Here is a 20062-nt window from a genome sequence, read left to right as displayed (position 1 = left end):
AATTGTTTTAAGAAGAAAACCACATATAATGGGTGTAAAGTTTTTTAAATCTTATTCCAAAAGAAATTGGCAAAATAAATGATCAGAAAAAATTCAGGTTATTGCTTAAGAATTTCTCGCTTAAAAATGCTTTTTATACATTTGATGAATTTTATAGCCTAAGAAACAACATGCAACTTAATTGAAATTTTAAAATGTTTTCGACAAGGTATTAAAGCATAGATTTAGACATTTAACTATAAGGTTTTAGATAAAAAAATTATATCTGGAACATACTTAGATATAGTCTGATGAATTGTGACACTATTTATTGTATTTCAATGTACAAATATGATAAAGATTATTTGAATTGAATTGAATTGAATTGTCTAAACATGTTTTAAGATTTTTCAGCGGCTCTCGGGAGTCATTAACTCCTCAGAATGTTCATACCATCTGTGAGGTTTCTCAAAGGACCCTAGCCATATAAATATAAAACTTCATATTTATATCTTTTGTAGCTGCTCAGAGATGTAATATATTTGTATTTTTGCATTATTGTAAATTGTAATTACTTTTATTAAAATTAATGTTTCTCACTTTTTGATCCATTTACTAGTGAACAAACATCTTCTGTTAATGTTCATTCCTAGGTAGCAAACACTGTAATACACAGAAGTTGCATAACATATGCAAAAAATTGAATACATAGAAATTGAATTGGTAGATATACATGCCCCATAAAGGAAAATATTATAATGTCCACATTTTTAATTACTTACATAATATGTTTTTATTAATGCTCTTTACTTGTTCAACACAATGTTCATTATTTTAATACTTATACTGACATCATCTTTGCAATACAGTACTCTTGCAATAAAGATGACAATGTTTTTAAGGATTCTTGAACTGAATCCATCACTTACCAACGACTCTGGAAGATGTGGTCTCCAGGAGTTGAACCATTTTGAAAAGGAAATCCAACTCTCTCACCACAACTCTCTCAGAGTATTCTATCTTAACATCCATGTCCTTGAACAGTCTCCGGACCATTTGCAACCAGTCTATCTGTGAAAACCACAACAGATTGATTTAAAATGTATTTTAATAGCTAATACTTTGTTTATTATTATTAATACCATACTATATAGTTATTTTTCTTATCATATGATATATCACTGATCCGTGCACAGTGCTTAGAGAAATTATATTTTTATAAAAAGCCAGTCTACCACGTCATTGTTTAAAAATTTTAAGTCTCAGAAATCGGAGTTGTACTTATATAAAGGGTATTCTTTAACAGTATGATGTATTGTCTGCAAAGGTGTTCCATACTCGCATTCGGGAGATTCCATTCAGTCCCATTTATGCCTCATATAACCACACCTACCAAAGCCTGGACCAAGCCTTCCTCAGGAAGTCCATCCCTATGGGTTTACAATTAGGTCTAAATTCAAACAGATTATTTGTGGTCGACAGGTAGTAATGTTTAATATATGATCAAACACTCCAATAAATGAAAAATTTTTATTTTTATTTTGTGAGGCCTTTCGTGCTCAAAGAACACATCGTCAGACCCACATAACTGAAATAAAAGTAAAGTAATAATACAAACAATTTAGATTTAAATAAAAACATATGTCTTGAAAAATACAAAGAGATAAGATTTTAAAGGCCAGGAAGTATGTCTACTGTATATATATAAAAATTAATATTTAATTAGATTAAAGGCAGTAACGGTGAATTTTGTAGAGGTCCAGGCTCATTATTTACTAAATAATTTTGGTTCTTCTGCATAAAAATAGTTTTGTAAGCATCGAGGAATTTGTTGTTTTTTATTTCTTTTAATAATTTGACTTGTGAAAAGCAGTGTCCAGTATGAAGTGCATGTTTTGCCATGGCCGATCTTTCCTCTTGTTGATACTTCAGACATGCTTTATGTTCCTTTACTCTCTTTTTATTTTCCTTTTTGTTTGGCCAATATATTTTAAATCACAGTTGTCACAATTAATTTCATAGATTCCAGATTTTTCATCATCGTCTATTTTATTCTTTGGATTTCCTAATATGTTTTTTAGTTTTATTTTGGAATTTGAGGATACATTAATACTGGCATGTGTTTTAAAACTTTTAGCAATTTCTGTAGTTAAATTGTTGTAAGACACAGATATCCATTTTTCAGGTTCTTTGCATTTAGTTTGATAGAGAGTTGTTCTAGAATTCTTTTTTCTAGAACAACTCTTTTGTTGTTTTCTTTTTCTTTTTTATCATGCTGTCAATCATTTCAATTTTGTAACCATTAAATAATGCAATTTCTTTAATTTTCTTTACTTCCTTTGTATAATTTTCAATTGATAGAGGGGTATGTAAGAACTTCTTCTTCTAGTTTACAATAAGAAGAAGCTGGTAAAATGTAGGTAGTAATGTATTTATTTGTTACTACATCAATGATTTCGTCTTTAAACATATAGTGAAATTTAAAGTAGTATTCCAAAATGAAATAGGTTCTGACCATGAAATATAAGAGAAATAAAACAGTTTGAAAGCTCTTATTATCAAAACAATGGGAGTATGTTTGTTTGTGTGTTACTCATTTACGTAAAAACTACTGGACCTATTGTACAAAAATTTAACATGGACATTCTTAGGTTCCCTGGTTAACATATAAGCCTATTTCTTTTGAAAATCCCTCTGAGCTACATTCCACTGGTCATTAAAGTTAGAAAGAATCCCATATCCCATAAGAAATGCATTACAGCAAACAAATGTTATTAATTGAAAGTGCCTATTAAATATTATGTGAAAGCACTGTATTTTACAACACAACCATATATTTAATTAATTGAACTATTATTATGAATTTGTTTACATTTATAGTCTTGGAAACAAAGAGCAAGCTCGATAGTAACAAAACTTCTAATTATAATTTTTTTCTGGTAATGCTGTTGAGTGCTGAGTTTATCCAGATATTATGAGTTTTAGTAAACATACTTTTAACTGTACATTTGAGCAAATATTAAGAATTACTTAAGATAGAAATATCTGTAAGTAATGTTTGTTTTCAGCCTTTGTCCAGTTATTTTCTAGCCACACCTCGTATTAATTTGATAATTTGAAACAGAAATATCTTTGCCTCATAGCAGGAAAATTGAGATAAATAGATTAAACTACAATTTGTTTGTATATGGCTGCAACTTAAACTTTGGTTTTATAAAACTATTGATGAATAAGTATTAGAAAGATCATGACTGGAACATGAAGATATCACTGACACATCAAATTTACAATTTGATATTATTCCTTTCAATGTGGTTTTTAATATGTAAGGTAAATAAGAGAAAAACGTTTCCTACACTCAAATACATCAGTACTGTGTTTGTTGGATACAAGAAAAATAATGGTATGTTGATTCTGGAAATGAAACTGGATTAAACTATAATATCTTACCATAGGAGATTCAACAGCTGCAGAATCCGTCCATTGCTGTAGCTGACGCAGTGTCATATCATTGTACATTCTACGCCCGTCTCTGCGCATCTCATTGGGAGCTGTCAGCTAATAACAAGCATTATGTGATTTACAATTAACACATTGTGTCTAGAGTTATAATGGCAGCAGAATATCAAATTGAAAACTGTAGGAAGAAGAAGAGCAGAATTTTTCACATACCGGGGAGAGCTGTAATATGGCCAAAACTGGTTGTGCATCATATCTTTGGTAGTATTTTACATTAAGAATAAATTATATTGCTTAATTTATTAAAAACTAAATTAACCATTGTTTTCATCATTCACAACATTATGAAAGTAACAGTGCACTGGCAACTGTATTCTTGCCAAAGTCTGGTTCAATTTACTAGATGCTGTCAATTAAAATTGCATATCTAATTTGTAATACTTTTTGAATTTGTAATAATAAATATCAAATTTAAAGCTTCAGAAGTGTATAATAGGCCATTTAGTACTTTTGGTTTTGTTGCATTTTTTTTTTAGTTCCCATTACCTTTTTTTGATACCTTGTAAGGTTTCAAGATCGTGGCTGAATACATTTTTGAGAAGTATAAAATAGTTTATCTGTTTTATAATAGCCAGCTGATCAATTTAGCTGAATCATGCATTCACCTTGTCAAGTCAAGTCAAGTCAAGTCACCTTGAGTATGTTTGTGAGCCAAAATTATACCTCAACAATTTTAAAATAGCACTTACATACTTAGTCTTACAAAATAATCAGAAATTATTGATTTAAAAAATAAATAATGGTGATTAATGAGTTTGAACTGTTAATACTGCATTTGAGAAAACAAAAGCCAAGAAAAGAGGTATTGTAAATGGATATTGTCCAAATGGGTTTTATATATATAATTCTCATTTCCACAATGGAATATCGTAGTAAGGTATAATACGTATAAAACTATATATTTACAGTAGAAGACATGTAGCTGTGTGCATGAACAGAGTAGGCCACAGTTGTACAGTCATGTGTAAAAATATTGTTTAGTGTAAAATCACCAGTGAGCAAGAAAGATAGGCAGTGCCTAGTCTATGTTTGAAGAAACGCATGGGGTTCACCTTTGCACAATGCCTTGTCACCACCCTCACTAGTCAAGGTTGTGGGCACAGCTACACGCCTCCTACCGTACTAGTAATGTCTTCAAAACATACGAAAAGGTATTAAATATGTATCTTATTTTCAATAAAAAATTAAATAATTTATAAAGTTAGGACAAACGTTTAATGCCATTTAACATGTTACACTGTAGCAGATCACATCACACCTACTGTAGCCAGTTCCATCTCAAACTGTACAACGTCAGCTGCATCTTGATAGGCTGAATCCTCAGAGACCTGTTCGCCAGTGGCCTGTGCGAGTAGCAATGCGGCCTGTGCCACCCAGTGGACGTACGCAGTCAGCTGTTTCTTGTAGACAACACTATCAGCCAGCATGGAACGTGGCAAGACTAGTGATGGCTGATCAATCTATCAACAGGCAAGTGTTAACAGCAAGAATAGCTGTGGTTTTACATGTGAGATGTACTTCTGTGAAGGTCATCAGGGTTACATCTTTGGGAATAGAGTATAGGGTAATGTGAAAAAAGTAATCGAATACACAGAAAATTATTATATTTTTTGCTAATTTGTTACAGCACTATTTATTTGCAAACAAAATTCTTGTATTGCTTATATTAAAAGTAGGTTCTTTAAAACTATCTGCCACGTATTTTTCAGCCCATTTTCTAGTCATTAAATTGCACGAAATATATATCCTATGGCTAAATGCTGTAAGGATTTATTATTATTTTGAATATGCAGAAGATCAATTTTTAAAATTATGATTTTATGGTTTATTTCAGATAGTGAGAATAGTAGAGGTGTGCGTCTGCCATCAATGTGTTAATGTTAAAGTTGCACACTTAAGAGGCAACTGTTTTGGCGGCAGGCCATCTTTATTTTGAAATATATAAGAAAAATGCTACTCTCCTTTTTAGCCTCATTTTATCTGTCCCCTGGATCTGATCAAAGTATAACAAGGGGAGATTCAACACAATATAGAGTATTGTCTTTAATTAATAAAGCCATAGGCAGAATTTGATCCTGCAATAACTAAATGTCAACTTCCAGCGACTATTCTTATTCGTTTATTAATCATTGTAAATGTTATTAATTACTGTTATGAATGTAGTTAAGAATGGAATATATAATTATATATCTATAGCAGCAATCATATTTTGTAATAATACATTACAAATTGTTGAACATGTATTGTTTTTAAACTTAAAAGTGTTATTCGGATTTCAAAACTCATGATATTTTTTAGATTATTATTTTAAACTTTTCTGTTTATTTCCTTACAAAAGGTTATACAATAGTTATTGATATGTAGTAATAATTTCACTTTCTGTTGACAGCTTGATTTTTCCCATTGTCTGCATTAAATAGAATACACCACAAATACTTCCCTAGCATTTTCCTTCCTTTTAATCAAGAGCTGAACATTCAGTATTTCTGGAGTAACACCCAGTCAACCTCAGAAGTTATGATAGTAAACATTTTTATTATAACAAGTTTGGTGTTGTTTTATTTATAGAAACTGATTTGATGTGCAGTTAAAAGATATTTGTACCTAGTTTACTCATTCAACAATTGGAAGAATAACAAGATTATAGGTATTTATCATTGTAGTAATATGTTAACCAAATCTGAAAAACAACATAGCGAGAGCTCATATCCATACGTTTCTTCAAGTACCAATAGTTAAGCATGCATAAAAGTTAATAAATAAAAAAATGATGATGACCAAGCCAAAGTTGAATCTAAAAGCAAAAACGTACACCAAAAAGAAAAAAATACAAATGAAATGAAAATGTACAACACAGATGCACAACTGCAACATGTGGTCCACAAACCACAATAAATATCCTAGTAATCTTTTTTAATAATCCATGGCCAATAATTGGGTGGCTGAGTGATCTGCGTCTAAGGTGTTCGACTTTGGATCTGAGTTAGAGATAGCACAGGATCAAATCCTGTCTGTGACCATAACATTTGTTAACAGTACTATTGATCTTTTACTGAACTAACTCTTGCCCTTATTTTGTTGATAAGATCTGGCACAGGCTAGTGACCAATGGGGATGGGCAGAATAAAGCTGAAAAGTGGATTAGCCCCTATATTTTTTAAAATAAAAAGGAACTTCCATTTAATAATTAATACTTACTGTGATAACGCTAATATTGGAGTTTCGGCGGTCAGGGCCAACATAGAAGAAGATTAGTGGGGAGAGGCCCCAAAGCTTCATGAGTTCTGCAGACATGAGCTGCCAATCGAATGACTTCTTGTACCAGAGCTTCTGAGCCATAGGCCAGCCTCCATACCGTTTTACAAGCTCCGCTAGTGGCTTCAGGCCTTCAGCCTCCACGCTCTCTGCATATCGGACAACACAGAATTACACAAAGCCGGTACTTAGTCTTTTGATTATCGGTTATAACCAAAATGGTTAGGGTACATGAGGGTATAAATGTGTCACCACATATTGTTCCATGCTCTCTAGAATCACATAACCTTTCATTGAGAAAATGAAAAATTGTTAGACTTTTGGGCTTTGTCTTTGACAGAGAAGGTTTTTTTATGTACAATATGATAAAAATCTTCAGTTTTAAAATTTATACTGAAAATTTATTACATGAATTTAGATAAATCTTATGGATTAATAATAAAGATACCGATAGAAACAGCTTATTTTAAACTCAAGCTTCAGCTTTTAAACTAATTACAAAAAAAAAAAAAAAAAAAAAAAAAAAAAGTGGACGATGTATACATAAAAATGTATTAACAAAACAGCTACTGAGTACAGTCTGTTTAGACATATGTTATTCTTATTTATTGTGCTATGGAATATAAGAAATAGGAAATCTCTGAAACAAATTTTGAGGTAAAGTTAACTTGTTACATATTTTTGCTCATGTAAATTCAAAATTATGCAAACTTAAAAAAATATTCTAAAAATTATTACATTTTTCTTTTATTAATTAGTTAATGAAGTATACTGAGTGACCCAGAACTAGGTGTCTACCAATATTTTTAGGTATTATTCCTGGACCAAAGACAAACCAAAATATCAAGAAACTTTTAGGTTTCTTTTGATTAAAATACAAGAAAATAAAGATGTTTATAATCTACAAAAATAACTTTATTTAAATAAAGCTTCTAAAAAATCCGAATTTTTATGTAATTAGATATTTAGGTTATAAAGGTGTATACAGAATTTCAACTTATTAAAACAAGCTGTTCTTAAATAATCCATTGTTAATGGTGGGAATATCTAGCTGCTAAACATACATACGGTTTATTTTGTTTGATCCATTTCATAATGTAACATATTTGATGACACTGTGGCAATCACAACACATTTTCAAAGCCTTTGGCAATTTGAAAATGTTTATCAATGTTTTGGACAGAAACAGAAGTGAAGCGTTTTTATTCTGAACACTACTTAATTGGGCATGACATTTTCGAGTCATTTCTATAAAGTTTAAATAAAATTTTTTCATTTCCATTAAAAATGTTTTATCTTTTTTACTAAGATGTGTAAAAATTTAGAACCAAAAATTAACAATGAGGCTGAAATAACTAATTTCAATGGTTTCCTTGAATGGAGTTTTGAGTGAGATAATCATGATGGAGAATTTGACTTAACCAGAATACTTACTAGTATCCATACAGGCCTTGTAGCTTTGTCTTGCATTTTTCACTGGAGCTGGATCATCATCGGAATCTGGAGCTTCCAGTAAATCTGAGAATAATAATGTTTATCATGAACCAGAATACTCTGACAATATTTAAGTGAATAATTTTTTGTATTTTCTTTGTTTTTGTTTAGCGAGTAACTAACTGGTTTTATTTTTGTTGTGTCTGTATTTTAGTTAGTTAGTTACAATTTAAATTTGTTACCTTCAATAAATTTTGTTGGAAGACCAGCCTACTTGCTTCAAATTAAACAGGTAAATTAAAGAGAGTAATCAAAGAGCTAGCATGAATCATGATTCATTACTTTAAGTAATTTTCTAATGCTTTGACTCATGTTACTATTACCAAAATTGATATTCCACAAGGTGAATTTACAATGCTGAAGAAAAAAGATATATTGGAAAAAATGAGAGTTCATATAAAGGTATTACAGAGACATACAATATAAACATCCATTTGTATAAAAATGCTTACAGAGTACTATGTAGGTGACGATTAGGTAAAATACGATACATGTAAAATCAAAATATGTTATATCTTTGATTGTATTAGTTACATAAGACACAATTGAGGAGTGACAAATCAAAACGTGTTTTGTCACCAAAAATTCGATATTGAGTTATGCACATGGTTTTTTTTCCTCTCACTGAATTCTATCAACCTATACATAGCAAAAGGCACCAAAAAATGTTTTGTCCCATGTAACTTAAGTAGGAAAATCATGAATTTAATCAAACTGTGTTTTGTCCACACCCTCATTTGGATCAAATCATGTTTTGTCCAACAACCAATGGGAGTCAGTCAGCGAAGTGTTCTTATTGGTTCAATGAGTCATGTGACCATGTTGTGTTGATTTCACAGTGTTAGAGGTTATGTTACAGTGAGTTCTGTAAAAATTTATGGCATTTTTGCTTGTGTTTTAAAAAGGATAAACAGTAGTTTCAGTGATGGAAGAGTTTTCAATTAGTGAGTTGGATGGTGGAGTGCCAGTTTCCTTAATTAACAACGATTCAAGAAAAAGAAAAAAGTAACAACTAAGGTTAAGGCAGCTAAGCTTAAAAGGTATTCAGCTCCAACCGGATCAGTGTTGTTTGTTCCTTGCAAACATAGCACATCACATTTGATGTGTTGTCAAATTAGGCCAAGAGATGTCAAAATTCTCAGGGATAAACTGTACAAAATCCCAGATAAAATTAGACAAGACAATATTGTAGCCAGTTTAGTACAACCTAGGCCAGTGAAGAGGCGTAGGCCCCGTAAGGAACGTAGTGAGCTACCAAGTTCAGGTAAACATGCATTCTCAGTTCAGTACTTTATTCCTTCAGTAATCAATAATAAACGTATTCCAGTCTGCAAGGAAAACTTCTTATCCATTACCAAATTTGGGCGAACTAGGCTAGCAAGTATAATTAAAAAGGTAAATTCTGGAGATGCAATCGCTGAACATAGAGGTGGAGATAGAAAAAGTAGAAAAAGCATTGCAAAGAAAGAAAATGTTAGATAATTTATATCAGGGTTGCATGCAACTGAAAGTCATTACAATAGAACAAAATCAAAAAGGGTTTATCTGAGCAGCCAGTGTAGTATAAGAAAACTACATAATTCATATTACTCAACGCTTTCTGATGCAGAAGGTAGCTTAAAAGTTAGTTTTTCTATGTTCAGAGACATTTTTAGAAATGAATTCAACATAGGTTTCAGAACTCCAGCGTCTGATGTTTGTAGCCAGTGCCTAGTAATAAAAGAAAAATTGAAACAGGCGCCACCAAATTCTCAAGAAAAAGCTATGTTAATGGCCGAAAAAACCATCCACAAGAGGAGAGCAAAGGCATTTTACGACTACATTAAAACGGAACCTGATAACTCCATTTCATTATGTTTTGATCTCCAACAGATCCAGCCGCTGCCTAAAACTTGCATTCAGGAAGCATTTTATCTAAGGCAATTGAATTTTTATTCATTGGTAATAGTTGACTTGGCCACAAAGGACCCTATTTTTTACACTTGGACGGAAGACCAATCTGGAAAAGGAAGCACAGAGGTCTCATCAGCACTTTTTTTATCACCTTAACACAATGGACTTCAACGGTAAGACTGTACTTCGTTTATTTTGTGACGGGTGCGGTGCTCAAAATAAAAATAACATAGTACTTCACACACTTATGTTTTACATGCACACAGTAAATACAACCTTAGAGGAAATTCAGATATATTATCCCGTCAAAGGACACAGCTTTTTACCTGCGGACCGGATTTTTGGCAGAGTAGAGAAAATTCTAAGAAAGAACGTCACAATTTTATCGAAAGAAGATTACACTAAGTTGTATCAACAAATTGGACAGGTCAAACAACTTGGAATTGACTGGCAAACTTTGAATACGAAATCCTTGTCAACGTACTTCAAGAACTTAGAAGCAATTAGTGTAATGAAACGAAGTTTCATAACCAAGAGAGCAACTGTGACAAGTCAAGTGAAAAATAAAGGCAAACAATTGGTGACAAAGAAGAAAGTTATTAAAGTTGGCGTGAGAGCTACAAAAAACTACCGTTTTGAAGATATGGATGAAGAGAACTCTGTGACTTTGTACAAAAAGCAAGTAAACGACAAGAAGATAATGGATATCGCACTAGAAGAGATTCTTTTAGGCCACCCAATTTCAAGTGAAAAGAAAAAGGACGTTCAAAAACTGTTAGAGATTATGTTTGGACAGGACTGGGAGACCTTACCAGGTGAATACTTTGAATGGTACAAGAAAATCATCAATGACACTGAGGCAGTAAATAATCAAGACAATGACAATGATGAAGTTTTGTGTGAGTGTTTGGAAGACGAGGTTGCCATAAGAATATAAACAATGATTTTTTGAAGGTGAATTAAATGCTAAATAGTTTTATCAATGTATTTCTTAATTTTCAACTGTAGGCAACTTAAAATCAATGTAAATAATACACTTTTTGAACAAACTATACTGTTTTACCTTTATTATGACCCCTTATCCATTGTCGTGGTTATAAGATATGGTTCGATCAAAGCGTGATTTGTCCTTGAGTAATTTAAACAAAACGTGTTTTGTCCAACCCGTTTGTTCAAATAGTGTTATGTCCAACTTATTTAAGCACTTTTTACAAAGAAAAAGGAAACTTTTAACAGAAAAACAGAGTTAATTATAATTTAAATCGTATGAACTTCATAATGAGGCAGCCTAAAGAATGTAAAGCTTAAAAACATATGATCAACAATTTTTTGTGATTTCCCAATATTTTAGTAACTGTGACAAAACACGTTTTGATTTGTCACTCCTCAATTTAGCCAAAAAATTAAGGCACACAAAAAGAGAGCGTTCGGTAGTGGAGTGAGTGGCTCAGGTAGTAAATATTTTAGCGGTAGCAAAAAAATTTGTACACTAAGGGTGCAGCCCTCATCCATAAGAATAATGCACCTCCTGTGTAATAGTACAAAATGTAATATGAATGAAATAAGAATGTAATCAAAGTTAGTATTCATGAATCATCAAAAATTGGATTCTTTTGCAACTTATAAGTATTACAATACTAAGTCACCATGTTATGGATTTGGAAAAGTTCCATTTAACTTAATGTTTACCATTGTGATTGCTATTTGTAGATAAGAATGTACATGGGACATTAAACTGTTTATGGTATTTTTAAAATGTAAGGATTTGAATGATAAGTATGTTCAAATTTTCCCTTAGCCCTAATTAATTGTTTTCATGTTATAGAAATATTTTGGATGAATCAGAATGATTGAGGATTTAGATAAGTCTTATTCTACCAGAATTTTTAATCGAAACAATTCTTTAATTTTACTGTAAAATATAATTCCTCTTGCGTTTTGAAAAGTTTCCGTTGTGTTTTAATCAAATTTAATGATAAAAGGTATGAGGCTATTAAATAACGAGACTGACGTAAAATATTTTATTTTTATTTTATACATAATCTCTTGTCACCTTCAATATACACTCCTTCTTTATCCCTACAACGCTCTATGCGATTTTTCCAGTGTTGGAAGTCATCTTTTGTCAGCTCCTTCAGATCAGGCACCATTTTCTCTTTTACAACTTTCAGAGACTCAAATCTTGTTTCTTTTAATGCAGACTTCACCTTAGGGAACAGGTAGAAGTTACATGGTGCAAGATCTGGTGAATAAGGTGGATGTTCTGACACTAGGATGCTGTACTTGGCTAGGAACCTCTTGAAAGATAACGTGGAATGAGCTGGTGCATTGTGTTGCTGGAGAACCCATGATTTGTCATTCCACATTTTGGGGTGTTTTCCCTTACTCTTTGACATAGTTTAGAAAGTACCTCAAGGTAGTAATATTGATTAATTGTTTGATCTCCAGGAACCCAGTTATGGTGCACAATCCTATGGATAGAAAAAAAACAACAATCATCATTGCTTTAAATTTTGACTTACTCATTCAAGCTTTCTTGGCTCTTTCCAGATTATAAGTAAAAAACCATGTTTCATTACATGTTATTATCGTTTCAAAAAAACTTCTGTTATTTTCAATCGCGTATAAAGTGTTAGTACAAACATTTTTGCGAGCTTCTTGTTCAAATGTTAAAATTTTTGGCACCATTGTAGCACACAATTTTAGCATTTTTAAACTGTCATTCAAAATTTGCCGTACACATTCATTATCAAAACCTACAGTTTTACAGATTGCGCAAACACTTAATCGGCAGTCAGACAAAATCAAATTAGTGACTTTTTCGACATTTTCATCCATTTTAGACGTTGAAGGGTGACCTGCGAATCATCTTCACCGTCTTCTCTGGCATCTTTAAAACACTTAAACCATTCAAAAACATTCAGCGATAAAAATTCACTGTTATACACTTCTTTTTTACTAAATTATAAGTTTCAGTAGCAGTTTTCAAAGTTAAAAGTAAAATTTTACAATAATTCGTTGCTATACGATTACACTAACAATTACCCATACTTTTATCTGTTATTTTCAAACTAGTACTGGAAACAATATGTATCTGTCAGTAGAAAGTACCTTAAATACTAGGTTCCCAAAAGTATTTAAAAGATATGCTATATACCTGTGCTGATGAGAATAACTGTATAACATGTAGATAATACAGTTGATAGTCAATAATACAAGTCTCTAGGTTCTTTTTTATCAAGCCTTATCACCTGGATGGGCAGACAGACAGACAGATGGATAGAGGAGAAGATTTTAAGAAGCAATTATCAGATCCTTAATAAATTATTAGTGCAGAGCAGGCTTAATCATAATGGTAAAACAATTCACAATTAACAAAAGCTAACTTTGCTGAAAAAAACCCTCAGCAGTGTTCAATCATTTAACATTTCACTCTAGTCACCAACACCAACCTCGGAGCTGAATGTAAAGAGTCTTGGAGACCAGATTAAACTGGTTGAAGTGAGACTCCGTGGCAGGCACTGGATTATTCTTGATCCACCCTCCGCAGGAGAACTGGTAAAAGTCCTGGCAGGGGTCTACGGAGAGATTCATAGAGGCCTTGAGCTCCTTGGCTGTATCACAAAGTTGAAATCAGCAGTGGTCAGGATGGTAGGAAAACTGAAGAAGTGTAGGAGACTGCAATCTAACTGCTTATGGAGGATGTATGGCCAGGTTCAAAACTCAACAAACGCAATGAATGCAATGTAACCTGGACATACCTTTACTGGATCAATCCCTTGAGAATGATAGGTATTTATAGTGTTTTGAGATTAAATCTGCATAAAAAAAAGAGTGATCTAAAGGCACTATTTAAATTTGACTGTACTATTCACAGAGAAACATTTTACTTGACCTACACATTATTCATGAAACCTTGATACCTACAAAAATAATAATTTATATAATATTTTTTTAGTAATAATGAAAGATAATTAATAAGTAAATGATTGAGAGATTAGGCAGCTAATCCAGTGAGAGGATAGAATCTTGTATAAAAGTTACTATATTGACAGATAAAATCAGCTTGTGGGACTGTAAGGGTAACTGTTCTGGAAATTTTTACTCCCTAGAACAACAACAAAAATCTGAAATCATTATAAACTAATGCTATAACTATCACTGTATTTTGTAAATTTGAATTAAGGTAATTTTTTAACAGCGAGTATTTACCTGCAGCCATACATTCAGGTGTGGAGCAGACCTCTGCATTTTCTTGGGTATTTCTTTGCAGACCTAGAGATGGTGGCAGGTTGCCAGCCTCTGCGTTGAGGATGAGATCTCGGAACATGAGAGGACTGTGAATCCTTGCGGAGACGGAACAGCCCATAGACAATGCTACTAGTAGCCTGTCAAAGGTTGAAAACATGTTGAGTATTAAAGAAGACAAAGTGGTATATTGGTTTTAATTAAGAGAGAAATTTATAATAGTATTATGCCATTTAAACTCACCTTGGAGGTACTGTATGAATGCTGTTGCTTGCACTTGTTTGCCTAGAATAATTTTCTTGTTACCTTTATTTCAATAATTAAAGACCTATTGCTCTTTTTCACTCCTACCTTTTACAAAGTACTCTCTACCTGGTCTTTTGTGGGTTTACTATTATTTTGATTTATACCACTTATACACAATCAACTATCAATAAACATGGATAATAAACTAGTGGATTATTGATGAATGGTTGGATGAGAAATGCTCTCCATGCAAATACAGAGTAATGTACAGCTGATAGTTCTCATAACCAACATTTCTTTTGGTTTAATTTTCTATCTGTAAATTATAGTTTTGCCTAAAGAGCAAGATGTAACTAAAACATTACTTAAGTGAAAAAAACTGTAACTATACATAAACATTGTTTTTTTATATACCGTACTTTAAAATAAAATTGATTGTTATTAACAGTTTTGAAACAGCATCCATTTAAAAACTAAGTGTCAATAAATAAATCAAAAGACACGAATTGAAAAACAACTCAGGATTAAGATTAGCCTGATTCTATTAAAAAAATATTCACAGTTTGGTTGTTAAAATACTATAGTTTTTTACTCTTAATGTTCCTGATTACATATAATTTAAAATAAAATCTTTTAGTTCATCAGCCACAAGATTAAGGTTGATTTCTGTTGGTTTCTAAAACTTAACCTTTTAAAACTTCATTGCACTGAACCATCTGGCTTCTAACACCTCTGGGATGTGTAGTACTAAATTCCTGGGACAACCTACCCTCTGGAAGCCCATGGGTACTAAGTGGTAAAAAGGATCACCTAGGAGTGGCAATTCTACAGTAGAAATCTACAACCTCTAGGACTGTGTATAGGTTACCTCGATCTACTATTGATGTCTGCATTGAGAAAAATGGCCTGGAATATCTGAAGTGTTTACAATAGATTTTTTGGAAGTGTCACTCTCTCGCTTTGGTTCTATAACATTCAGACTTTAGGGGCTTCTAAAATCTAAGAGCATCCAACCTCTAGGACCTCAGTCTGTGTGATCTTTGAAAAACCTCTCTGTGTCTCCAAAGATTTCCTTCGCTATATTCTGAATTATGTGTGTTACAAACTTTGGAAGGAAGCTCCTAACTGGAAGGTTCCTGTCTTGCCTAGGATCACCGATACTGTTGGTACCATGTTGCCCTGACAGAGCAAACAGGTACAAGTGTGCTCTTCAATATTTTGTATAAACTTAGTGGTTTTTTAGAACTGCCGAGGAAGTGTTTTACATCAAACTGTAGTGTTTACAACCAGCTTCAAGTGTATGTGAGTAGTTTTAATAAAATCTGTGAATTAAATAAGATAAGGACAATGTAATCAAAGTTTTTTCATGGAAATACAAGAATGTTAATTGAATACAGATAAAGAATTATCAGAGATAAGACATCCTGACCTCTGGACTGTAGATAACCGAGCTCACCTCTGGACTGTAAACTGAGCTGAGCTAAGACTGGGCCTGAACAGGTATCACTGCCAACTGTCAACTACACCCAACTTTGTTTACAAACAAACTCACATCCTTGGAAGGGAACTATTTATTCTACCACTAGCTTTAATAATTTCATACAGTTATTGAATTTGCTATTTATTTATTATTATTTATTTATTTTTTTTAACTGTGTTTAAAATATGACAAATAAAAAACAATTTTTTTGTGGGAAGTGTACAAGGGACATAAAGAAAGCTAAGTCCATATTATGTAGGGGAGCATGCTCTAAATGGTTTCATTTTAAATGTATTTCCTTAAGTAATGATGACTACAACAAAATCTACAAAACCAAAGAAAAATGGTATTGTGAGTCATGCTTATCTTCTGATATAGCTGAAGAGCTTGACTTGGAAACAAGTTTAATAGAAATAGATGTTACTCAGGAACTCGAGAATCAAATGGAAATCATAAACACCTTGAATGAAGATTTGAGGCAAGCACAGGAAGAAATACAACAACTCAAAAACCATAGTGTACAGTTAGAATACTTAGTTTTGCAAAAAGAAGAAACTATAATAAATTTAGAGAGAAAAGTAAAGGAACAAAATCTTATAATTAAGGAGCCTCATTGGCCAAGTTTACCAACACGAGATAGAGAACAATTACATGTTAGTCTTCCACTGGTTCATTCAACTCCAGAAAAAAAGTACACCAGGGATGGCAAAAGAGCATGGAGTTCTAAAAAAAACCAAAATGTTGCTTCTCCATCAGTTGCAAACACTAAGAAATGTACAAAATTATATGAAAAAGAGCTATATAAATCACAAAATTCTAATTTTAATATAGTACCGGTAACTCAAAACCGTTTTGAAGTTCTTTTATCTCAAGAAGAGGATGAAAAAGAAGGTGAACGAAAAGAAAACACTTCTGATGATGAGAGACCTGGCAAAAATAAGATTCTCCTCTGCGCTGATAGTCATGGTCGAAATTTAGCCTGGCATCTGAACAACATACAACTCCCTAACTGAATATGAAGCGGTGGGTTTTATAAATCCCGGGGGGAGATCAAAGCAAATTTTGAAGAAAAAGAATATTGAAGGGGAAAATTTAAACAAAAAAGACATTTTGGTACTCATGTGTGGGTCAAATGACATTGCTGAAAATGAGGCTGAAGAGGCTCTGTCAAACATATCTGACACATTGGACAACACAAAAAACACCAATGTCGTTCTGGTTGAACTGCCGACGCGATACGACTTGGTAAACTGGTCTTGTGTGAATCGAGCTGTATCAAGGACTAATCTGCGCTTGAAGGAGTTAGGCCAGAAATACTCACACGCTACAGTGGTTGATGTGAGTAAAGCAGAGAGACACTTCCATACTCGTCACGGCCAACATCTCAACACCCGAGGGAAACAGGTTAGCAAAGATGATAGTTGAAAAAATTCAACAAATCACAACAAGTGAGGCAGAGACAGTTCCAGCAACTCAGCAGTCAAGACAGCAAGTAGAAGAAGATCTTTCCTCTTCAAGAAGTACTGCGTCGGAAAACTGCCAACCCTTGCAGCTGGGCAAGCATCCAGGTCAGACTACAGCGACAATAAATCCTTAAATATTTTTCATTTAAACATTCGATCCATTAGAAATAAGTTAGATTTGTTGGATTTATTTTTAAGTAGTTTGAATTGTCATACTGTAACACTAAGTGAGCACTGGCTTTATACTGAGGAAGCCTCCATGTATGTTCCATATGGTTTTAAGATAGGAAATATTAGTTGTAGGAAAATGTCACTAGGAGGAGGAAGTGTTATATTTGTCAAGCAGGATGTTGATTTCAAGACTATTGATGTGGATAGTTTTTGTATCGAAAGAACCTTTGAAGCGACAGCAGTGATTCTGTCTAGGGAAAACCTTGCCATAGTTACAGCTTACAGACCACCAGATTCTAATATAGACATTTTTCTTAATTCTTTGGACACACTTTTAACTTTTCTGTACAAAAAATATAAAAGTTCAAAAATTGTTTTAACAGCAGATTTTAACATAAATATTGTAAAGAAATCATATGAAACATATTCATTTTTAAATGTTTTAAGATCTTGTAACCTGTACTGTCTGAATCAAGAAGCAACTAGAGGTAAAGCATGTATAGACAATATTGCCACAAATGTATCTAGAGAACATGTTGACTGTATAGTTGTAGAACCTCACTTATCGGATCACGCAGGAATTTTGGCAAAGTTTGGTTGTTTTAACCCAAAATTAAATGGTAATAAGGAAGTAAAATATGTTAGAAACCTTTCATATAATGCCACTTTAAATCTTAGGGAAAATTTAAAAGCTGTAGACTGGTCACATATTGGCAATTTTTCAGAGGTTGATCAAGCCTGTGATTACTTTATTACTAATGTGACAAACTCTCTCAATGAGTTTTGTAAAGTGAAGCAGATTAAAACTAACGCTTTGAAAATCCCACACCATAAATGGTTTACATCAGAGTTAAGAAAATTTAGAGTTTGTGGTTGGCCTTTATGATAGGTTCAAAAGTAGCAAGGGTACACTGAATGAAAATTACCATAAGAAGGAATATTTAGGAGCTTTAAAATAGTACAGGTCCAAAATTAGGCAAGAAAAAATAAAGTCAAATGAAAACTATATACAAAATGCCACAAATAAATGTAAAGCAGCCTGGAATGTAATAAAAGCAGAAACTAACTCTGGCAATAACAATAAGTATGATCAGGCAGCAGGCATACAATGTGATACATTTAATGACTATTTTGTTAATTTAGTAAGTAATCTAGATATAGGTAGTGGTTTAAACACTGGTGTATTGGAAAACAATGCAATAGAACTTACAAATAATTACGTCTTGAATTCTAATAGGGCAATAGAGATCATTATTAGTTGGAAAAAAATTGTAGATAGTGACATTTTAAAATTAGTATCAAACTTGAGCTCATCAAGGAGTGAGGACTATTACGGGATATCTAACAAAGTGGTAAATGACATCATGACATAATTTTAAGACCTCTCACCTTTGTGGATGAAGCATTAATGCTACACGCGGGGGAAATTCTGTTTGCTTGCGCTCTTGCTGGAGTTTCAGAGGCTCTGCTGATTGGGGGACAAAAACCAAATACCTTACATAAACAGAACCCACCATGATCTAAAGTACTTTAACATCCTGGAAACAGCAGAATTGACTCAAGTGCTCAGTCACTCATACCGATGTACAAGTAGTGTTGCAGATCTTCTCTCAATTTTCTACGAAGAAGGCATGACAACCAGCAACCCAGAAAGCAATAAGTCAATGCTGATCTGCCCTAACGGGATTACCAACCTGCAGATAAATTCTGGTCAATACAAAATTCCTGGTCTTCAAACAATCTGAAAAGCTTGAATTAAGCAAGATGGGGTAAACATTTTCAACCATCCATGAATACCAAGGGAGACAACAGGCGTGAGAACATCATAGTAATACGAACATCCAAGTATAAAGATGAAATATATGACTCACTGCCCCACTGCTTAGTCGCCATAACCAGACATACAGGATCTTTTAATACATTACACCAACAGCAGATGATCTCTTGAGCAAGTGGATAAAAAAATAAATGGAAGGAACAAGAAGTTCAACAGTCTACTCCCGAAACTCACCAAATCTCTGCAATAGTTTCACACTAAGAAAATCTCACCACCAACAGGTTCAAATTTCAGCAGCAACCTTCAGTCTACTGTGTTCCCAGACATTCATCGCTATGAGGATGGCTCATATGTAGAACTACCTGCCTACCTCAAGAGACCAAGACCTATAATCTCAACCAAAAAACCTTATTCTGTTGAAGAATGAGAACGAGATAATAAGTATTGGTGAAACTGTAAGTACCTTAAAACACAGACATTCTATCAATTAGAACCAAGATCAATGCTGAAAATCAGGGGCAACCAGAAGAACAAAGT

At 32.9% G+C, this 20062-nt stretch overlaps 1 protein-coding gene across 1 annotated transcript in view; it reads right to left on the bottom strand.

Annotated features, from left to right (window-relative positions):
• Positions 1-20062, bottom strand: part of LOC124365860 (neprilysin-4-like) — a 69214-nt gene that overhangs the window by 39684 nt on the left and 9468 nt on the right. Inside the window, exons 2-8 of the mRNA XM_046821946.1 lie at positions 14353-14528; positions 13593-13754; positions 8188-8271; positions 6697-6902; positions 4761-4958; positions 3430-3537; positions 909-1050 (exon numbers count right to left, since the gene is read on the bottom strand). Coding sequence (XP_046677902.1) covers positions 909-1050; positions 3430-3537; positions 4761-4958; positions 6697-6902; positions 8188-8271; positions 13593-13754; positions 14353-14528 — 1076 coding nt within the window. The remainder of the gene's footprint in view (positions 1-908; positions 1051-3429; positions 3538-4760; positions 4959-6696; positions 6903-8187; positions 8272-13592; positions 13755-14352; positions 14529-20062) is intronic.

Source organism: Homalodisca vitripennis, chromosome 7 (assembly GCF_021130785.1).
Source record: "Homalodisca vitripennis isolate AUS2020 chromosome 7, UT_GWSS_2.1, whole genome shotgun sequence".
In the NCBI taxonomy this organism is placed as follows: domain Eukaryota; kingdom Metazoa; phylum Arthropoda; class Insecta; order Hemiptera; family Cicadellidae; genus Homalodisca; species Homalodisca vitripennis.
The sequence above is the reverse complement of the archived record's forward strand: the minus strand, read 5'-3'. Positions and strand labels throughout refer to the sequence as shown.